Source organism: Gobio gobio (assembly GCF_949357685.1).
Source record: "Gobio gobio genome assembly, chromosome: 21".
Classification (NCBI taxonomy): Eukaryota; Metazoa; Chordata; class Actinopteri; order Cypriniformes; family Gobionidae; genus Gobio; species Gobio gobio.
The window spans coordinates 8,433,229-8,449,208 of NC_137117.1; the positions used below are offsets into that span (position 1 = coordinate 8,433,229).

Genomic DNA, 15,980 nt, shown 5'->3' on the forward strand with positions numbered 1-15,980 from the left:
AAAACAAATCAATGTAGTGAGTAGCCTATATATTGGCAAATGCTGTATGTTATTGGATCCTGTTCAAATGGTTGTAATCAGAATTCAGAGAGGGTGTTTTATACTCAGTACTCCATGGTTCAGGGATGGTTTGAGGAGCACAATGAGTTTGAGGTGTTGACTTGGCCTCCAAACTCCACAGATCTCAATCCAATCAAGCATCTGTGGGATGTGTTGAACAAACAAGTCCGATCCATGGAGGCCCCACCTCACAACCTACAGGACTTAAAGGATCTGCTGCTAACATCTTGGTGCCAGATACCACAGCACACCTTCGGGGGTCTAGTGGAGTCCATGACTTGACGGGTCAGGGCTGTTTTGGCAGCAAAAGAGGGGCCAACACATTATTAGGTCATGATGTTATGCCTGATCGGTGTATATGTATAATATATTGGCAAATGTTGTACTGTATGTTATTGGATCCTGCTCAGATGGTTGTAATCAGAATTCAGAGAGGGTGTTCTTTTTTCCCTCCAAATGCAAAACACTGCTTTGCATTACTAACTTTTTAATCTTTTGACAAAATCATCTGTCTGGCCATAACAAATTTAATTAAAAAAAACAATACACTCATGCAGAATTTATTGGTCCATTTATTCAAATTTGATCTTTGAAATCAACCTTGAAACAAATGTTTGATTTCTTCTTCTTCTTCTTACATATATATATATGTCCAGCACAGAGCTTTTGTTGTTCAGGTCAAGGTCTGAGAACAGTCCAGATGGTTGAGCTGTTTTCTCTGACAGCAGACAAACTCTCTCCTGACAAATTAAACTGAAGTGACTCATAGACACAATAAAAACAAGGGAGTTTCTGTTCAGATCTTTGGATTCATTTGACACATGAATTCACACAGCAAAAAATAATGCAGCATTATGATCAATTAAACAATATATACTCTTTATAATAGAATATTTCACAATATATTTCACATGAACACTTCGCAAAAACGAAGTGAATGAATATTTTGTACTTTTTTTTGTTGTATATTTAGTAAGTAAACATTAAAGGCCTGAAATCAAAATTTAAGTCTTTTAGCTTAGCCTTAAGGTTAGGAGTAAGATGGTGTGTTCCAAAACAATGACAAAATTCGCATTTAGGAGATATACGCATTCACAGCGTACACTCTCTCACTTCCGGTAAAATGGATCACAGATTTTGATGACATCATCGCAGACTTCATCTTCTCATCACATCTTCTGTCCAATCAAATGCGCTCTAGAATCTGAAGCGCCCGCCCCCTACACTATAAATAGACGCTGTCGCTGCTGAAATCTTTCAGTTGTTCACACATTTACTATTTTCTACATGGTGAAAGGCACACAGCACACACTATACATGCGATAGGAAACGAGAGTAAATATGCTTTCAGTTGAGGGAAATGGAGTCTGGTTTCACTATAGTTTCACGCGCACTGCCAGTCTAGACCAGAGCCGTTGACTACAGACACGAAAGCGCAGAGCAGATCATATGCGCGAGTCGGCGCAGACAACAAAACATATCGGACCCATTTAAATGCTGCACACAATGCTGTATTTCAAAGCGATATGGAGGAGATTATGATGATAAACGATTAGAGATTAGGAGAAAACTGGCTTTACCAAACAGAAAGGCTCTTGTCAAACTGTGATATTAACGAAATGCTATTGGCCATTTCAAAATTGGGGAGGAACTGCTTACAGCTGGAGCCGTTTCAGGGGAAATTACGTCAACACGTTGAATAATGCTGCACGTTTCAAAGCACTTCAGTGGGCCTTTAATATTAATAAAAAGAACTTGAACACATAATCCATACTTAAAATAGTTCTGTCAGGACCACTGTCATCAAAGATGATTGACAATTAGCATAAAGTTTGGATTGGCAGTATGGTTGCTTTCTGGGCAAGAACTCCCTGCCCATCCCAACCCCCCTTAGCAGGGCCGGCCCTGACCAATTTGCTGCCCTAGGCAAGATTTTATTTGGTGCCCCTTGTATCAAGGTTTAGCACTACACGTTATCAGTCTAAGTTGTGGAAACACTCGTACAATTGTTGTTGTTTTATATGATGTCCAGTCCATTCTACCCCATCATTATGTTCATGATATTATTATTATTATTTTATTTTTTAAAGGCTGATGATAGTTAAACCTCTCCCAACCTTGGAGGACCTACACAGCTCCCGCTGCCTCAAGAGAGCTTACAGCATCATAAAGGACACATCTCATCCAGGTCACTCTCTTTTCAATCTGCTACCATCAGGCAGACGGTACAGATCAATTAGAACCAGGACGAACCGCCTCAAAAACAGTTTTTATCCAATAGCAGTGCAAGCTCTAAATTCCACCTAACAAATGTTACATTACCAATGTATACACAGGTATGCAATCAAATGTCTGCACATATCTGCACTTTACTGCACATATCTGTCATATTTGCACGGGTTACTTTTGTTTAATTGTATAGTTTTCTTATGTGTATGCACTTTCAAAATGAGACAATTTCGTTGTACAGCTGTACAATGACAATAAAGTTTTCTATTCTATTCTATTCTCTATTCTTAAACTATACAAAAATAGCACCTACGCCACATTACAGCCTAAACACAAAGAGCAAGAGTAATAGCATCTAGCATTCATGCACAAACTATTCATTGAGAACTAGCAAAAGTGTTTGTTTTCCAGTAGATGGCAGCAATCTTACACTTGACTATGAGCATTCATGTTTTCACCAGGAATTAAACTGTGAAATTTAGATATTTAATGTGAATTTTACCTAAAATGTTGCTATTTTGTTATTCTGTTGCCTCTGGCTTGGCGTGCTCAGTTGGGGACACTAAATTTTTCAACTAAACATCGAAATAAATCTAAATAATAAACTAAATTAACCATTTAAACTAAATTACTGATCGAATTATTGATCTAAAGCCCACACTGTCACTGTATGATAATTGAAATGAACTGATGACATCAGCGTTTTTTCCAGAATGGCTATACAGCTGAATAAAATTATGTTGCATTATTTTCCTGTTTAACACTGTAAAGCTGCTTTGAAACAATCTACATTGTTAAAAGCGCTGTATAAATAAAGTTGACTTGACTTGACTATTTTAAATGAACCTGTATATAAATATCATTACTAATTTTGGCAAATACATTTTCAAATTGCTATATATCCCCTTAAAACTGCACAACTGCAGAGTAAAAACATTAAGCTATTAAAAAAAGTGATATTACATGCGTTTAATATTTATATATATATAAAAAAAAATTATTTTTTTTTTTTTTACAAAATCACACTGGCTGTGTGGCCTCTGGAGAACCCAGAACAGCTGCTTGCATAGTTTAAGGTAAAAATAACGAATTAAATTAGCGAACATTAGTATTTTACCACTATGCAATTATAGATACACTGTTCATTCATTAGCCTACATCACTTTACTTCGGTCTTTACACTGCAAAAAATGCTGCTCTTATTTAGTATTTATTTCTTGTTTCCAGTATAAAATCTAAAAATGCTTAAATCAAGATGCCTTTACTAGATAAGTAAAATGACATTAGATATTTTTTCTTATTTTCTGGGGGGAAAAAATCAAAATAAAGTGAGTTTTTTGCTTAAAACAAGCAAAATTATCTGCCAATGGGGTGAGAAAAATAATCTTATTTCTGTTTGGGAAAGAAACAAGATTTCAATCAGGAACAAGATTATTTTTCTCACCCCATTGGCAGATCATTTTGCTTGTTATAAGCAAAAACTCACTTCATTTTGATTTTATTTTCAAGAAAACATATCTTATGTCATTTAACTTATCTAGTAAATGCATCTTGATTTAAGAATTTGTATATATTTAGACTAGAAACAAGACACAAATACTAAGTAAGAAGAGCAGTGTATTCCTTATCTTCCCATCATCAGAGGGCTTCTGTCTTTTTTGACACTACAATTCGGCCATCCGTCATAAATGATCAGGCAACTTTCACTGAGTCTACACCTGGCGCGAGCGGCCAAGCACCCTAAAAAATAAAATCAATCCTGTCTGCTTTGGATGCCGCGAAAGGCGGCGCGACACAACAAATTCCCCTAACGTTAAACTGATTGCACGTTATATTTCTGACGCACTTCAAGTAGCTCGGCGGGGGGAGATTGATGCGGCGGACTGGGAAGAGGCGGGGGACGCTTTTTTTGCGCTTTATTTGGTAATATTTCAAATGAATATTAATAAAATATCGGTAATACATTTTGGCGCCCCTAAGGATGAGTGGCGCCCCTAGCATTTGCCTATTCCGCCTATGCCACGGGCCGGCCCTGCCCCTTAGGATAAACAAAACACAACCAATATAAGGTAGTGATATCATTAATGTTCTTAATGACAATCATTTAATGTAACAACATAATTCGAGAAATGAGTCTGATTTGAAGAGGAATATCAGAAGGCCAAATCCTGACTGGAGGACAGGAGGAGCTGGGGATGGAGGAGGGTAAGCTCCTGAGCAACGCGATAAGCTGCTGATAATACTGAATGGACCCTATATCCATAGTTTTCAGTCACGTGACTGTCGCGGAGCCTTGGAGGGCAAAACCGCCATAGAACTCCATACGGCAGCACAAGCCTGTCAAATTTCCATCTTAAAACAAAAATATGTGGACAAGATGCATGTTTTGGGCACTTATGATCCATATACAGCACCTGCTGCAGTATTTCAATCACTGAAAACAGCGGGACGTTTTTAAAACGCTTAACGTGAAAAACACTATAGGGTGGAGCTGCACCAATAAGGATTAAATTAAGCAAAGTTTAAAGGATTTGTTGATATGGGTTTTATTTTAAATCGAGTCATTGCACCACTTCATTTTAAACACAGATTAATTACGCAGTAAAACCGCTATAGAGCTGATCAAGTAGCGGAAAACAGGCTAAAGAATCCTTAGTGCAACCCACCCTTAAAGTGCCGTAATGCACTAAAACAGTGATATTTAAAGATCAAATTAAGTTTACACCTTTTTGATGATGCATACTATATACAGGCAAGTAGATGAGGCAAGAATATGAACGCAACGCGTTTTCTTTATAATGGGTTTCGATGGGGAAAACACCTCGTGTTGCATTAATATTCTGTGTTCGTCTGCTTTCCTGTACAAAGTATGCAACATCAATAAGGTGTATATTGAATATGGTATTTTAATATCACTGTCTTACCGCATTAATACTGACTACAAACCTGGTAAAATTGACTAGCGGGCAATCGAGGAGAGCCTTGTTTTGCTCTCCAGGTGGGCGTTCCTATAAACGTGTGACGACACGTGAAAACTATGGATAGATATACTGTGTTAGGCGTATTCCTATAGGTAGATGTGAATCAGCTGAGTGTCAGCTGATGCGAGCTTGACTAACATGACCTGCCAGAACTAATGCTACTAGTGCTACGCTTGATATACTGTATACACATATTTTTACGTGGGATATATATGAGTTTGAATATGTTGTGGGCCTTATATGTGCAAAATATAAAAAAAGTTAATTCCAAATAAATGCAATTTTCAGTCTAAAAACAGTTAAAAGTTGAAACCGTTAGCTTTAGAGTTAAAAAAAAGGGTTCAAAAAGTGTGACATAAGTGATCATAATTGCATGATTGACTTTTTCACACATATCAATAACCAGTATATACAAGACAATTCTTATTTGTATATTTGGCAATGACATAATTTTCATCAGAAAGTATTTTAATAATTTGTTACATTTATATAGCACTTTTCTAGGCACTCAAAGCGCTTTACATATAGAAGGGGGGAATCTCCTCATCCACCACCAATGTGCAGCACCACCTGGATGATGCGACGGCAGCCATATTGCGCCAGAACGCCCACCACACACCAGCTGATTGGTGGAGAGGAGACAGAGTGATGAAGCCAATCTGTATATATGGGGATGATTAGGAGGCCATGATGGAGAGGGGCCAATGGGCAAATTTGGCCAGGATGCCGGGGTTACACCCCTACTCTTTATCGAAGGACATCCTGGAATTTTTAATGACCACAGAGAGTCAGGACCTCGGTTTAACGTCTCATCCGAAGGATGGTGCTTGTTACAGTATAGTGTCCCAATCACTATAGTGAGGTGTTAGGACCCACACAGACCACAGGGTGAGCACCCCCTGCTGGCCTCACTAACACCTCTACCAGCAGCTACCTGGTTTTTCCCAGATGGTCTCCCATCCAGGTACTAACCAGGCTCAGCCCTGCTTAGCTTCAGTGGGAAACCAGTCTTGGGCTGCAGGGTGATATGGCTGCTGGTTAATTCACCAGAACAGACTTTCTTAAGTTCTTAAGGTTTACTAAACAACTGCTTTTTTTTATAAATTGAAACAGTGTCTGGAAATGCAGCATTCATGGCGTGAGATGCTGAAAAACAGCACAACACAATACACAGACAGAAATGGACTGGACATATAGGTAGCACCATTTATTGATGTTACCATGTCCGCTATTTGTAGTCTTCCGCCAATGTGTCCATATAGTTTGTATCTGCATAAAGTAAAAACCCAGAGAACAGGCTGTCAGACCAGCCGGGATCAGCAAACAGGCCGTTCTGGTCCTTGTAGAAGATCTCCAGCCATACCTCATCCTCTGGGTTGAGAAACATCACGGTTGAGCCAGACGCCACGTCATGGTTTCCGGTGTTGGCATCAAAAGTCTTTATCCGGTACTCTCCGTTCTGGACCAGCCCAATGGCCAGGTGCTTGTCGGCCAGAGTGATGTCATAAGAAAAGTAGTATATTCCTGGGTATGCACAGATGAATTTTCCCGTCTCGGGGTTGTAGTGGCCACCTTCATTAAACAGGACTTTGTTGAACTTGATCGGTGCTTTTTCAGCAGGGTAGCTACTGGTGATGCCAACGGAGAAAGCAGATTTGGGAACCAAACTCCCACATCTGCAGATACCTGGTTCTCCCGGAGGGCCACGTTGGCCCTTGTCACCCTTCCCTCCAAAACGTCCTGTAGGACCAGGAGGCCCTAAATCTCCAGGATCACCCTCAGGTCCACGCTTCCCAATGAAACCTCTCTCTCCACGCTCTCCGAGTTTTCCTGTCGCTCCGACTCGACCTCTGAGCCCTGAAACAAACACAGGACTCTTAAAGATGCTGTTTTTAGCCAAAACCCTCTCAAACAATATTGCACTGGTCCAGTCTGAAATGATTCCCATTAATAATAAAAAACATCATACTTTAATGTAGGCAACAAGCATGAAAAAGGAATACTTTAAATAGTCTTTGATAATAAACGCAGGAGATCGCTAAGAGGACACAGGAGATCGCTAGTAGTACAGGAGATAAACAACACATGAAATAAAGACGATAACCAACAGAGGACTGAACTGAACAGGGAGTATGCAAGAGGTAACAAGGAACTAAATGAGATACAGGTGATAATTATAAGTAACTATAGAAACAAACAGGGATATAATCAGAAACCATGGCTGTGTCGGAAATCGCCCTCTATACCCTTAAATAGGGCATTATTTGAGGGGACAGACATTTGTTGTGGTGTCCGAAACCATAGTGAATATTATTGAGTGCACTCATTCAATCCCACAATGAACCAAAATAATGAGTGTACAACTGATGTACGCTCAACCGCTAGAGAATACCCATAATGCACTGTGAGAGTCGCATGTTGAATTAATTCCCACGTTTCGCCTGGAGATGGCGCCCGCAGCTTAATCGTCCATCCATTTTTCCAACTGCACTGGTCCAGCGTAATATCATACAGGTATAAATTCCTTTTTAAAGGGGCTATATGCGTTTTTCTGAAATTTAAACTCGCGACTGACACCTGTGGTAAAAAAATAGAACTGCTCTTATTTTCTGCTCGCTATCGCAGCGGTGGTGACGTCACATCCGCAGACAGCGCGGGAAAAACCTACCCGCCAGAAAATAGGAAAAATAGGATACAGGCTTATTGGTGCACCCACTGTGAGCGGACAAGGTGTCAGTATGCTCATCAGGAGATGTTTGAGTCATAAATGGTAAAAAATAAAATAAAATAAAAAGGCTATTGTTACGTTTATTTTGGGGAAAAAGTTGCATATAGCCCCTTTAATTGATTGTTAAATTGTTTAATTAAGGTTTATACATGCTAGTTTCACAGAGTTCAAGATACATCATATTTTCATTACTACTGGAGCTGCCAGTTTGCTACGTTTCAAATATACAGGGAACTGGAGGGGCTGGCAGAAGGGAACACCATGGCGGAGCCCGCAAAGGGAGGAGCCAGTGTGCAGCCTTGGTGGATGGTCCGGGTGGACCTGGGAACCGAGCGATGGAGGCAATGTGTAGAGACCCAGGCGGAGCAGACAGGCCGATGGACCAGGATGACATCTACGGCCTAGAAGCACAAGGTGGAGCCACTGGCTTGTGGGATCGAGGCGAAGATGGGGGCATGGCAGACCGGGGCGGCAGAGGGAGTGAGGACACCAGGGAAGCCGGAGGGAAGGAGGAGCCCGTGGAGCTGAAGGGGTGCAGAGTTGAGGCGCAGCTGGAGACCCGGAAGATCATAGCGGAGGCAGAGCAACGACTGACTGAGGCTGAGCCTGAGAGACGAGGGAGCAGGAGAGGGATGCAGAGCCAGAGGGCTGGACTGAGCTTGTGTAGAGGGCAGAGCTGAGGAGCTGGACAACACCAGTGGAGGCATCGGGTCTAGGGGACGAGGAAATACTGTGGACAGGGCTGAGTCATCTAGATGGCCAGACAGGACCAACAGAGAAGGAGAACGTTCGAGGGTGGGGCCTAGGGTGGGACCTGGATCCACAGACCACCAATCTATCAGGCTGTAATCTGCTCTCAGCTCTGGATTGGACTGGGTAATGGGCGCAAGCTCTGGGACAGCCCTGGTGGCAGGCTCTAGCAGGAGTGGATTCCAGCACTAGGACCATAGGGGGCACAGGCTCTGTCTCTGGTTCTATTACGGGCATGGCCACTGGCATGGAGTCAGAGAAACTTCTTACACACAGGTAAGCAGACTCCACACAGTGTAGCTCCCATGGCAAATCCACCAACTAGCCACTCTGCAAACCGGCCCAATAGATGGTTTTAAGATTGTGTAATCCAAATTAGATCATTTAGCCAACTCACAAAATTGGACGGAATATTCCCATTGAGCCACTGCTAAATACATATTTCTTTTTATAGTTATACTCATTTGTTGGTCGGTTATTCTGTTACGATAGTGGCGTGGGCAACACTTATGAAAAAGGAATACTTTAAATAGTCTTTAATAATAAATGCAGGAGATCGCTAGGAGTACAGAGTACAGGAGATAAACAACACATGAAATAAAGATAACCGACAGAGGACTGAACTGAACAGGGAGTATATATTGTGACGAGCACCCCGAAGACTCATCAGCGTCGCCCTGGAAACAGACGAGGAGCACCTGCCGGCCCTCATCACAGGCTGATCGGCCCCAGCTGCAGTCCATCAAGTAATGGCTACATAAGCCGCATGGGTTTTTCCAGAGGGGGAGACACCTCTCCATGAGACAGAACTCTAACGCCTGTTCTCTACCTTTTTTCAGACAGCAGCCGGTGACTGATCAACGTCCCAGGAGTAGAGCCCGGACTTGCTGCCCCACAAGGAAAAGAGCACACACTTAACCAGAGCACCCCATCCCTCACTGGGTTCTCTTTTTCACTTTGTAAATAAATCCATCCTCCGGGCACCTTGTTTGAAGCTATCCTTGTGTGATTCTTCACCCCGTGACAATATGGAGATAATAAGGAGCTTAAACAGAGACAGGTGATAATTATAAGTAACCATAGAAACAAACAAGGACATAATCAGAAACAATAGGCTGAATCCGAAATCGTCCCCTATACCCTTAAATTGGGCATTATTTGAGGGGACAGCCGTTTGTAGTGGTGTCCGAAACCATAGTAGACGTTATTGAGTGCATTCATTCAATCCCACATTGCACCTAAATAAAGAGTGTACAGCCAATGTACACTCAAGGACTATCCGAATTCACTCACTCGTTTTCTTTGACTCCTTCAATTGAACTATATTAGTGGACTAACGTAGGGAATAGTGATTGAGGGTTTAGGGGGCGATTTCAGATTCAGCCATAGAAAACCGAAACTAAATAGAGCAGAAAAACCTGAACTAAGGGAAACAGAACAGAATATCAAAATAAGAGACCAAAGAACCAAAAGGGAATGGGGTTGGAAACGTTACATGTTTCTGGAACTCAGACTTCTCACGGGACCAGAAATCTGTCATTCACATCATAAACAAATGTCTTCATTATTCTACTCATTCTACAAGTTATTACTCATCCCTAAAAGAATATGTATCTGTGTGTGAGCTTTATCACAATCCAATAAGCTGTCATTATATATCAAAGTTTACTGAAGCAAACATCCAAACAATGTCATCTGGGATTATATTTAGAGCAGGGCTGTCCAATCCAGCTCCTGGAGGGCCACTATACAGAGTTTGGCTTCCTTTTGGATTCCACCTGAACCAGCTAATCAAGGTCTTCACTAGAAACTTTTGTTGAAGCTAAACTCTGCAGGACAATGGCTCTCCAGGAGCAGGATTGGACATCCCTGCTTTAGAGGTACACAAATGTACAACCTTGTTCATGCAAATAGATTGATCTTATGCATGACATCAAGGTAGGTTGGAGTCACTGCGATTACACCAACTGAGTGCAGAAAGAGTGAGTGACAGCGTTAGTGTTTAGCTTGAATGTCACAAAAACCCATCCAAAACGTGAAAGAACAGTTGTGTGATTGACTATACAAATAAGTTCAACAAGAAATCAGCCTTTCAACAGGAAATCAATCTTTTTATAGACTGCAAATGGGTCGCTGTAATTAGCAGAAACAACAAATGTGGATTTGCATTTGCCATTTTGTGTCATGTATGTTGAATTTTGGGGTAAAACCACACCCTAGGTAAAGCTTGAAACATACTCTGCAAGAACAAAGAAATTTGTTCATTTTCCCGAGGTGGCAAGAACAAGAACAAAGTTCGTTCTGGCCAGGACATTACATACTTCACGAGAAAAGCAGGTGCCGAAAATCTCAGTTTCTCTGCATTAACCCCGCTCACTTTAAAATTCGGACCAATCACACAATAGTTCTCGGACACCCACAAGAAAAAAGTTCTGCTCAGATGATGTGTCGAGAACAAGCTGCGTCAACTCCCAAACCAGGGCAGCCCTGGGAGCGAGAACTTTTTTCTCTGTTCTTGCGGAGTATGTTGCGGCCTTCAGGGATCTCAACCCTGCCCCAGGAGGGCTACCTTCCTTGCAGACTTCAGATCCAACCTTGCTCCAACACACCTTCCTGCAATTTCCAAGTAACTCTGAACACCTTGATTAGCTGGTTCAGGTGTGTTTAATCTGCAGGACAGTAGCTCACCAGGAGCAGATTTGAATGACTACTTAATTAATTAAATATTTGGCAACCTAGGCCCTGTCCACACAGAGACGCGTTTGACTGTATAAGATATATGGTTAAGTCAGGGGTGTCCAGTCCTGCTCCCGAAGAGCCATTGTTCTGCAGAGTTTAGCTTCAAAACACTTGCCTTGAAGTTTCTAGTGATTCCGAAGACCTTCATTAGCTGGTTCAGGTGTGTTTAACTGGAACTGGAGCTAAACTCTGCAGGACAGTGGCCCTCCAGGAGCAGGATTGGACACCCCTGGGTTAGGTAGTTCCTCTACCTGGATCTCCTTTTTCTCCCTTTTCTCCCTTCCGTCCATCCCTCCCATCTCTTCCAGGGATTCCGACATGGCCATCCTCCCCATGAGGCCCAGGAGGGCCGGACTTTCCTGGTGCCCCTGGCAACCCTGGAATGCTGCAAATGAATTGAGGCAGGGCTCCTTTAGACCTGGTCTCCAACAGCTGACCCATAATGCACTGAGAGAGACAGATCACACCCACAATTGTCCACATCCTTAGACCTAAGTAAAAAAATAGAACAGCAAGGAAGTAAAAAAACAACAACCAATGAATCAAATTGTTCACCTCAAGAAAGAATTTTCACTTTTGGCTGAACTTTAAGCTATACTGATACTCAAACCAGTACATTTATAGAAGAAATCAGAAATGTCACGGAATAATAAACTGTTCCACATGCAGAAGAAGATGATGATTAATGACTTCATAACAGTCAGTTTATTGTGTTGATTGTCTGTTCACCACACACACACACACACACACACACTCATTTATAATTTTACAAAAAATACAAAAATGCAAATGTTATGTACATACATTTCATGCATGCATATCAACCATTATTATTTCCTTTTTATTGGATCATATCAGTAAAAAATTTAAACATCTACTAAAAGAGATTTCAGATCCACAGGGAAATTTACCGAAGACCATGTGTATAGAAATGAAAACACAATACTGAGACTCTTAAAAAGTCTTGAAAGAGACAAAACCAGACTGCACAGCTTCTCAGCACGTGTTGTCAATGGGAAAACAACTGCATGAGCAATTGATTATGATTATACCTCTCGCTGTATCCCTGCCAAGTATTCCAATAAGATCACACAATGTGTGCTAACGAATTCAGATGTGCACGGGCATGTGATTACCCAGACTGTGCATTCATCCGTGCACAAATATGCACATATAAGCTCTGAACTATTGCAGGTCTGTGTGTTTTGACAGATGCATGGCAGGAGTGATCTTAAAGACCTCTCTGAATGATGATATGGTAATGGGTCTGAGGCTCTGAGCCAGCTCATTCCAGAGCTACAATATCACTGAACTGTGTCGGCCAGCAACATGACTGCTAGACCCTGCAACATCCTACCAAATTATTATGTTACTACTGCAAAAAAAAAAAACTGTGGAAATTTGTCTGATTCGTGACGCGATCACGGGCAGCAGCGCAAAGTTCATTCTGCACTAATTTGATGCTTTTAAAATGTTGTAGATTTATGTAGCAAATGAGCAAATCGGTAAACTTATTGAACATATTTTGAGACAAAGGTCTGATGATTTTCGGTTTCGTTCAAGCTAATGAAAGCAACAGTTTTTCGATAATAGAATATGTAAAAGTATGGTATTTGGGGTAAACGGCGCCCCTGCTGTCGGGGCGAAAGACAAATTAATTAACATGATAATAAACAGCCGGCTGACGTTTCCATTAGATGACATGACGGTTAGATTCAGATAAATAAATAAGTAAAAGAAAGTAAATATCATATAATGTGACCCATGCTGGCAAAAGGAGTCGGAATGCACACGGGATAATATCGAGATACAGGCAAAACAAATGAAAAATGCATTCATTAAGCCCTCGTCTAGCAATCCCAATGCTCCAAATAGCAATTAAACATCTAAAAGTGTCTTTATTTGTAAGTTTTCGGAGAGGAGTACCTTTCCTTCGTCCATGAAAACGATCTTACTCGCGCTGACTGACAGATCCGACGCGTACGCACAAAGACGCCTCAGACAGCGCGTGATGCCGATATACACAGAATTACAGTATTTCATAATATCTGTCTTGGCGAGTATTCACACGAACATGATCTGTTATGTCTTCAGTGAACGTTTGGCTAACCGGTGAAGGAGAAACATCTGATGTGTGACATTATATTAGATCCGTGCGGTACAGTAGATCTTAATATATAGACTGTCTGTTTCATTGATGTTAATCAAACAATTGTGGTATCATGGAAAAAAAAGTTGGGTATATATGTTTCCTATAGAAATTTGGTGTTGACTTGGTGTGTGTTACCAGGGATTTTGCTGGTGATTTTTAGCCTGATGTCGTCATACTCAGATTCTAGTCAGAATATGATTCTGATACTCCATTGGGCTGTGATTATGGGGCGTTTCAACCGAACCAGGATAGAAAATGCCTCTGCACTCATTTGGATAGACCTACAGCCAATCAGAGCAACGGAGTAAGTGACGTGTTGAGCGACGCACAGTTGTCAACAGAACTCAACTGCACTCACGCTGGAAGAAGTAGAAGAAGAAGATGAGTGTAAAGAAGAATTTAAGGATACATACTTACCAACACCATCATCAGTTTTTGAGAGAAATAGTAAAGGTGAATGCATATATGAACAAGTTCTCCGTTTAGTAAACAAATTCAACCCAAGCGCTCTTTGGTGACGTGGATGCTTCCGTTACTGTTGATCATCTGTCCATCAACGTTTAAAGCCCGCCCTGACAATTTGATTGGTCCGAACAGCTCTGGGTCGACCATAGTTGCTCCACAACGGATCAAGTCCAGACCGAACTTCCCGACCTCAAATGTTGTGGGCGGGGCTAAGTTCGGCTGGCATACAGGTGATTTTGTTTTGGAATCTCGAACTCGATTTTTCTCAAAATGAACTTTGCTGACTCTATCGACTTCAAATAGCTCAGTCATTTTTTGTCCGATTCAGACAAATCGTACACCATTTTGGAGTTTTTTTAATAGATAATTTTAAAATAACAGCTTTTTTTATTTGCTCATTGCGACTCATTTTGCCAGCACAGGTCACATATACTAAGTTTTTTAAGTTAAGCATATTTATAAGGAAACTATCATATTTAAAAACATGATATTATTTATGTGAACTGCTGGGGTAAAAGGCCCACCTCGCCACCCCATACATTTATAAGATTTTTAAACAAAATAAAACATTTTTATGATTTATTTTCAACTAAAATCTGTTGCTCCATCAATGTTCAATAAAAACATATATATTTTTATGCAATCATACACTATGGGAGTAGTGAAAAGCTAATTTTTCTTAAGGTTTGTTTTTAGCCCCGTTGTACCCTATTTATTAAATAAAATGTATTTATATTATTTTGCATTTAAAAGCTATTAAGAATTGTCTTCATTAGCAAATAGATATTATGCATACATTCCAAAAAAAGTTGTTGAACATGTTTAACACAAGAAAAAAAAGCTTTTGATATTTCAAAAATCCTTGTCTTAAATCTTAAATATCTGAAAACATTTTGGAAAATTGTAAAGCTTTTAATATTTGGGGGGCAGATTTTCAGTGGTCTCAACACTTTAAACGCACTTGATGAATGACCATGCATCTTCTCCATCAACTTTGAGGAAAATTTTTTCACTTGCTGCCTAATATATCCCGACCACTAACAGGTGCCGTGATGAAGGGATAATCAGTGTTATTCACTTCAGCTATCGTGTAATGTTATGCCTGATCGGTGTATACTATATGGCTATTTTTACTTGTTTGCACACTTGAATTATCAGTAATTATCAGTGTATGACAAATTCATCAATCGGTACTTTTTTATGAGGACTTATTTCTAATTTATTAAACATTTTACAAACAAGAAATGATACAAGGAAGACATTGAAAGAGAGGGTTATCAATCAGTCCTTTTTTACTTAATACTTAAGTGCATTAAAGATTTTTAATGCTCAAGTAAAGCAGAAAAAGAGTACTTCATACTTTTACTGGAGAAATATTTTAATAGGATGTATTTCGTCCAACACTGGTACTGTCCGATGAGCCAAGGACAGCTGTGACAGCAGATTGGACCATAACGCACACATTTATACGCTCTTAAATCCGGTTTGTGAGTGATGGAGAATGCAAAGAAACATCTGTGATGATCAGCACAAGTGTGAAACGATAGTACCAAACATTTTCCCTTGAGAGACAAACACTGGTACTATGACAACAGACACGCTCAACTCTGTCCAAACACAAAACTTTAGTCTGTTAAAGGAACAGTTCAACCAACAACAACAAAACATCTCTAGCATCTCTTACTCACTCTCATGTTGTTCCAAACCCGTATGTGGCCCAACACTGTAAAAAATTATTGTGATTTTTAACGGTAAAATACTGTAAATATTATACAGTTAAAAACAGTTAACTGGTTAACAGAAAGTTTGTGTAATACAGGGAATAACTGTATTAGATCTAACCTTACATTTAATGTAATTTTACAGTAAAATACAG

General features: G+C 40.5%; 1 protein-coding gene across 1 annotated transcript in view; it reads right to left on the bottom strand.

Annotated features, from left to right (window-relative positions):
• The window catches only part of c1qtnf7 (C1q and TNF related 7), a 17,021-nt gene continuing 1,041 nt past the window's right edge, over positions 1-15,980 (bottom strand). Inside the window, exons 2-4 of the mRNA XM_079802790.1 lie at positions 11,739-11,978; positions 4,326-7,127; positions 1-1,949 (exon numbers count right to left, since the gene is read on the bottom strand). Of these exons, the coding sequence (XP_079658916.1) occupies positions 6,499-7,127; positions 11,739-11,970 (861 nt within the window). The 5' untranslated portion in view covers positions 11,971-11,978 and the 3' untranslated portion in view covers positions 1-1,949; positions 4,326-6,498. The remainder of the gene's footprint in view (positions 1,950-4,325; positions 7,128-11,738; positions 11,979-15,980) is intronic.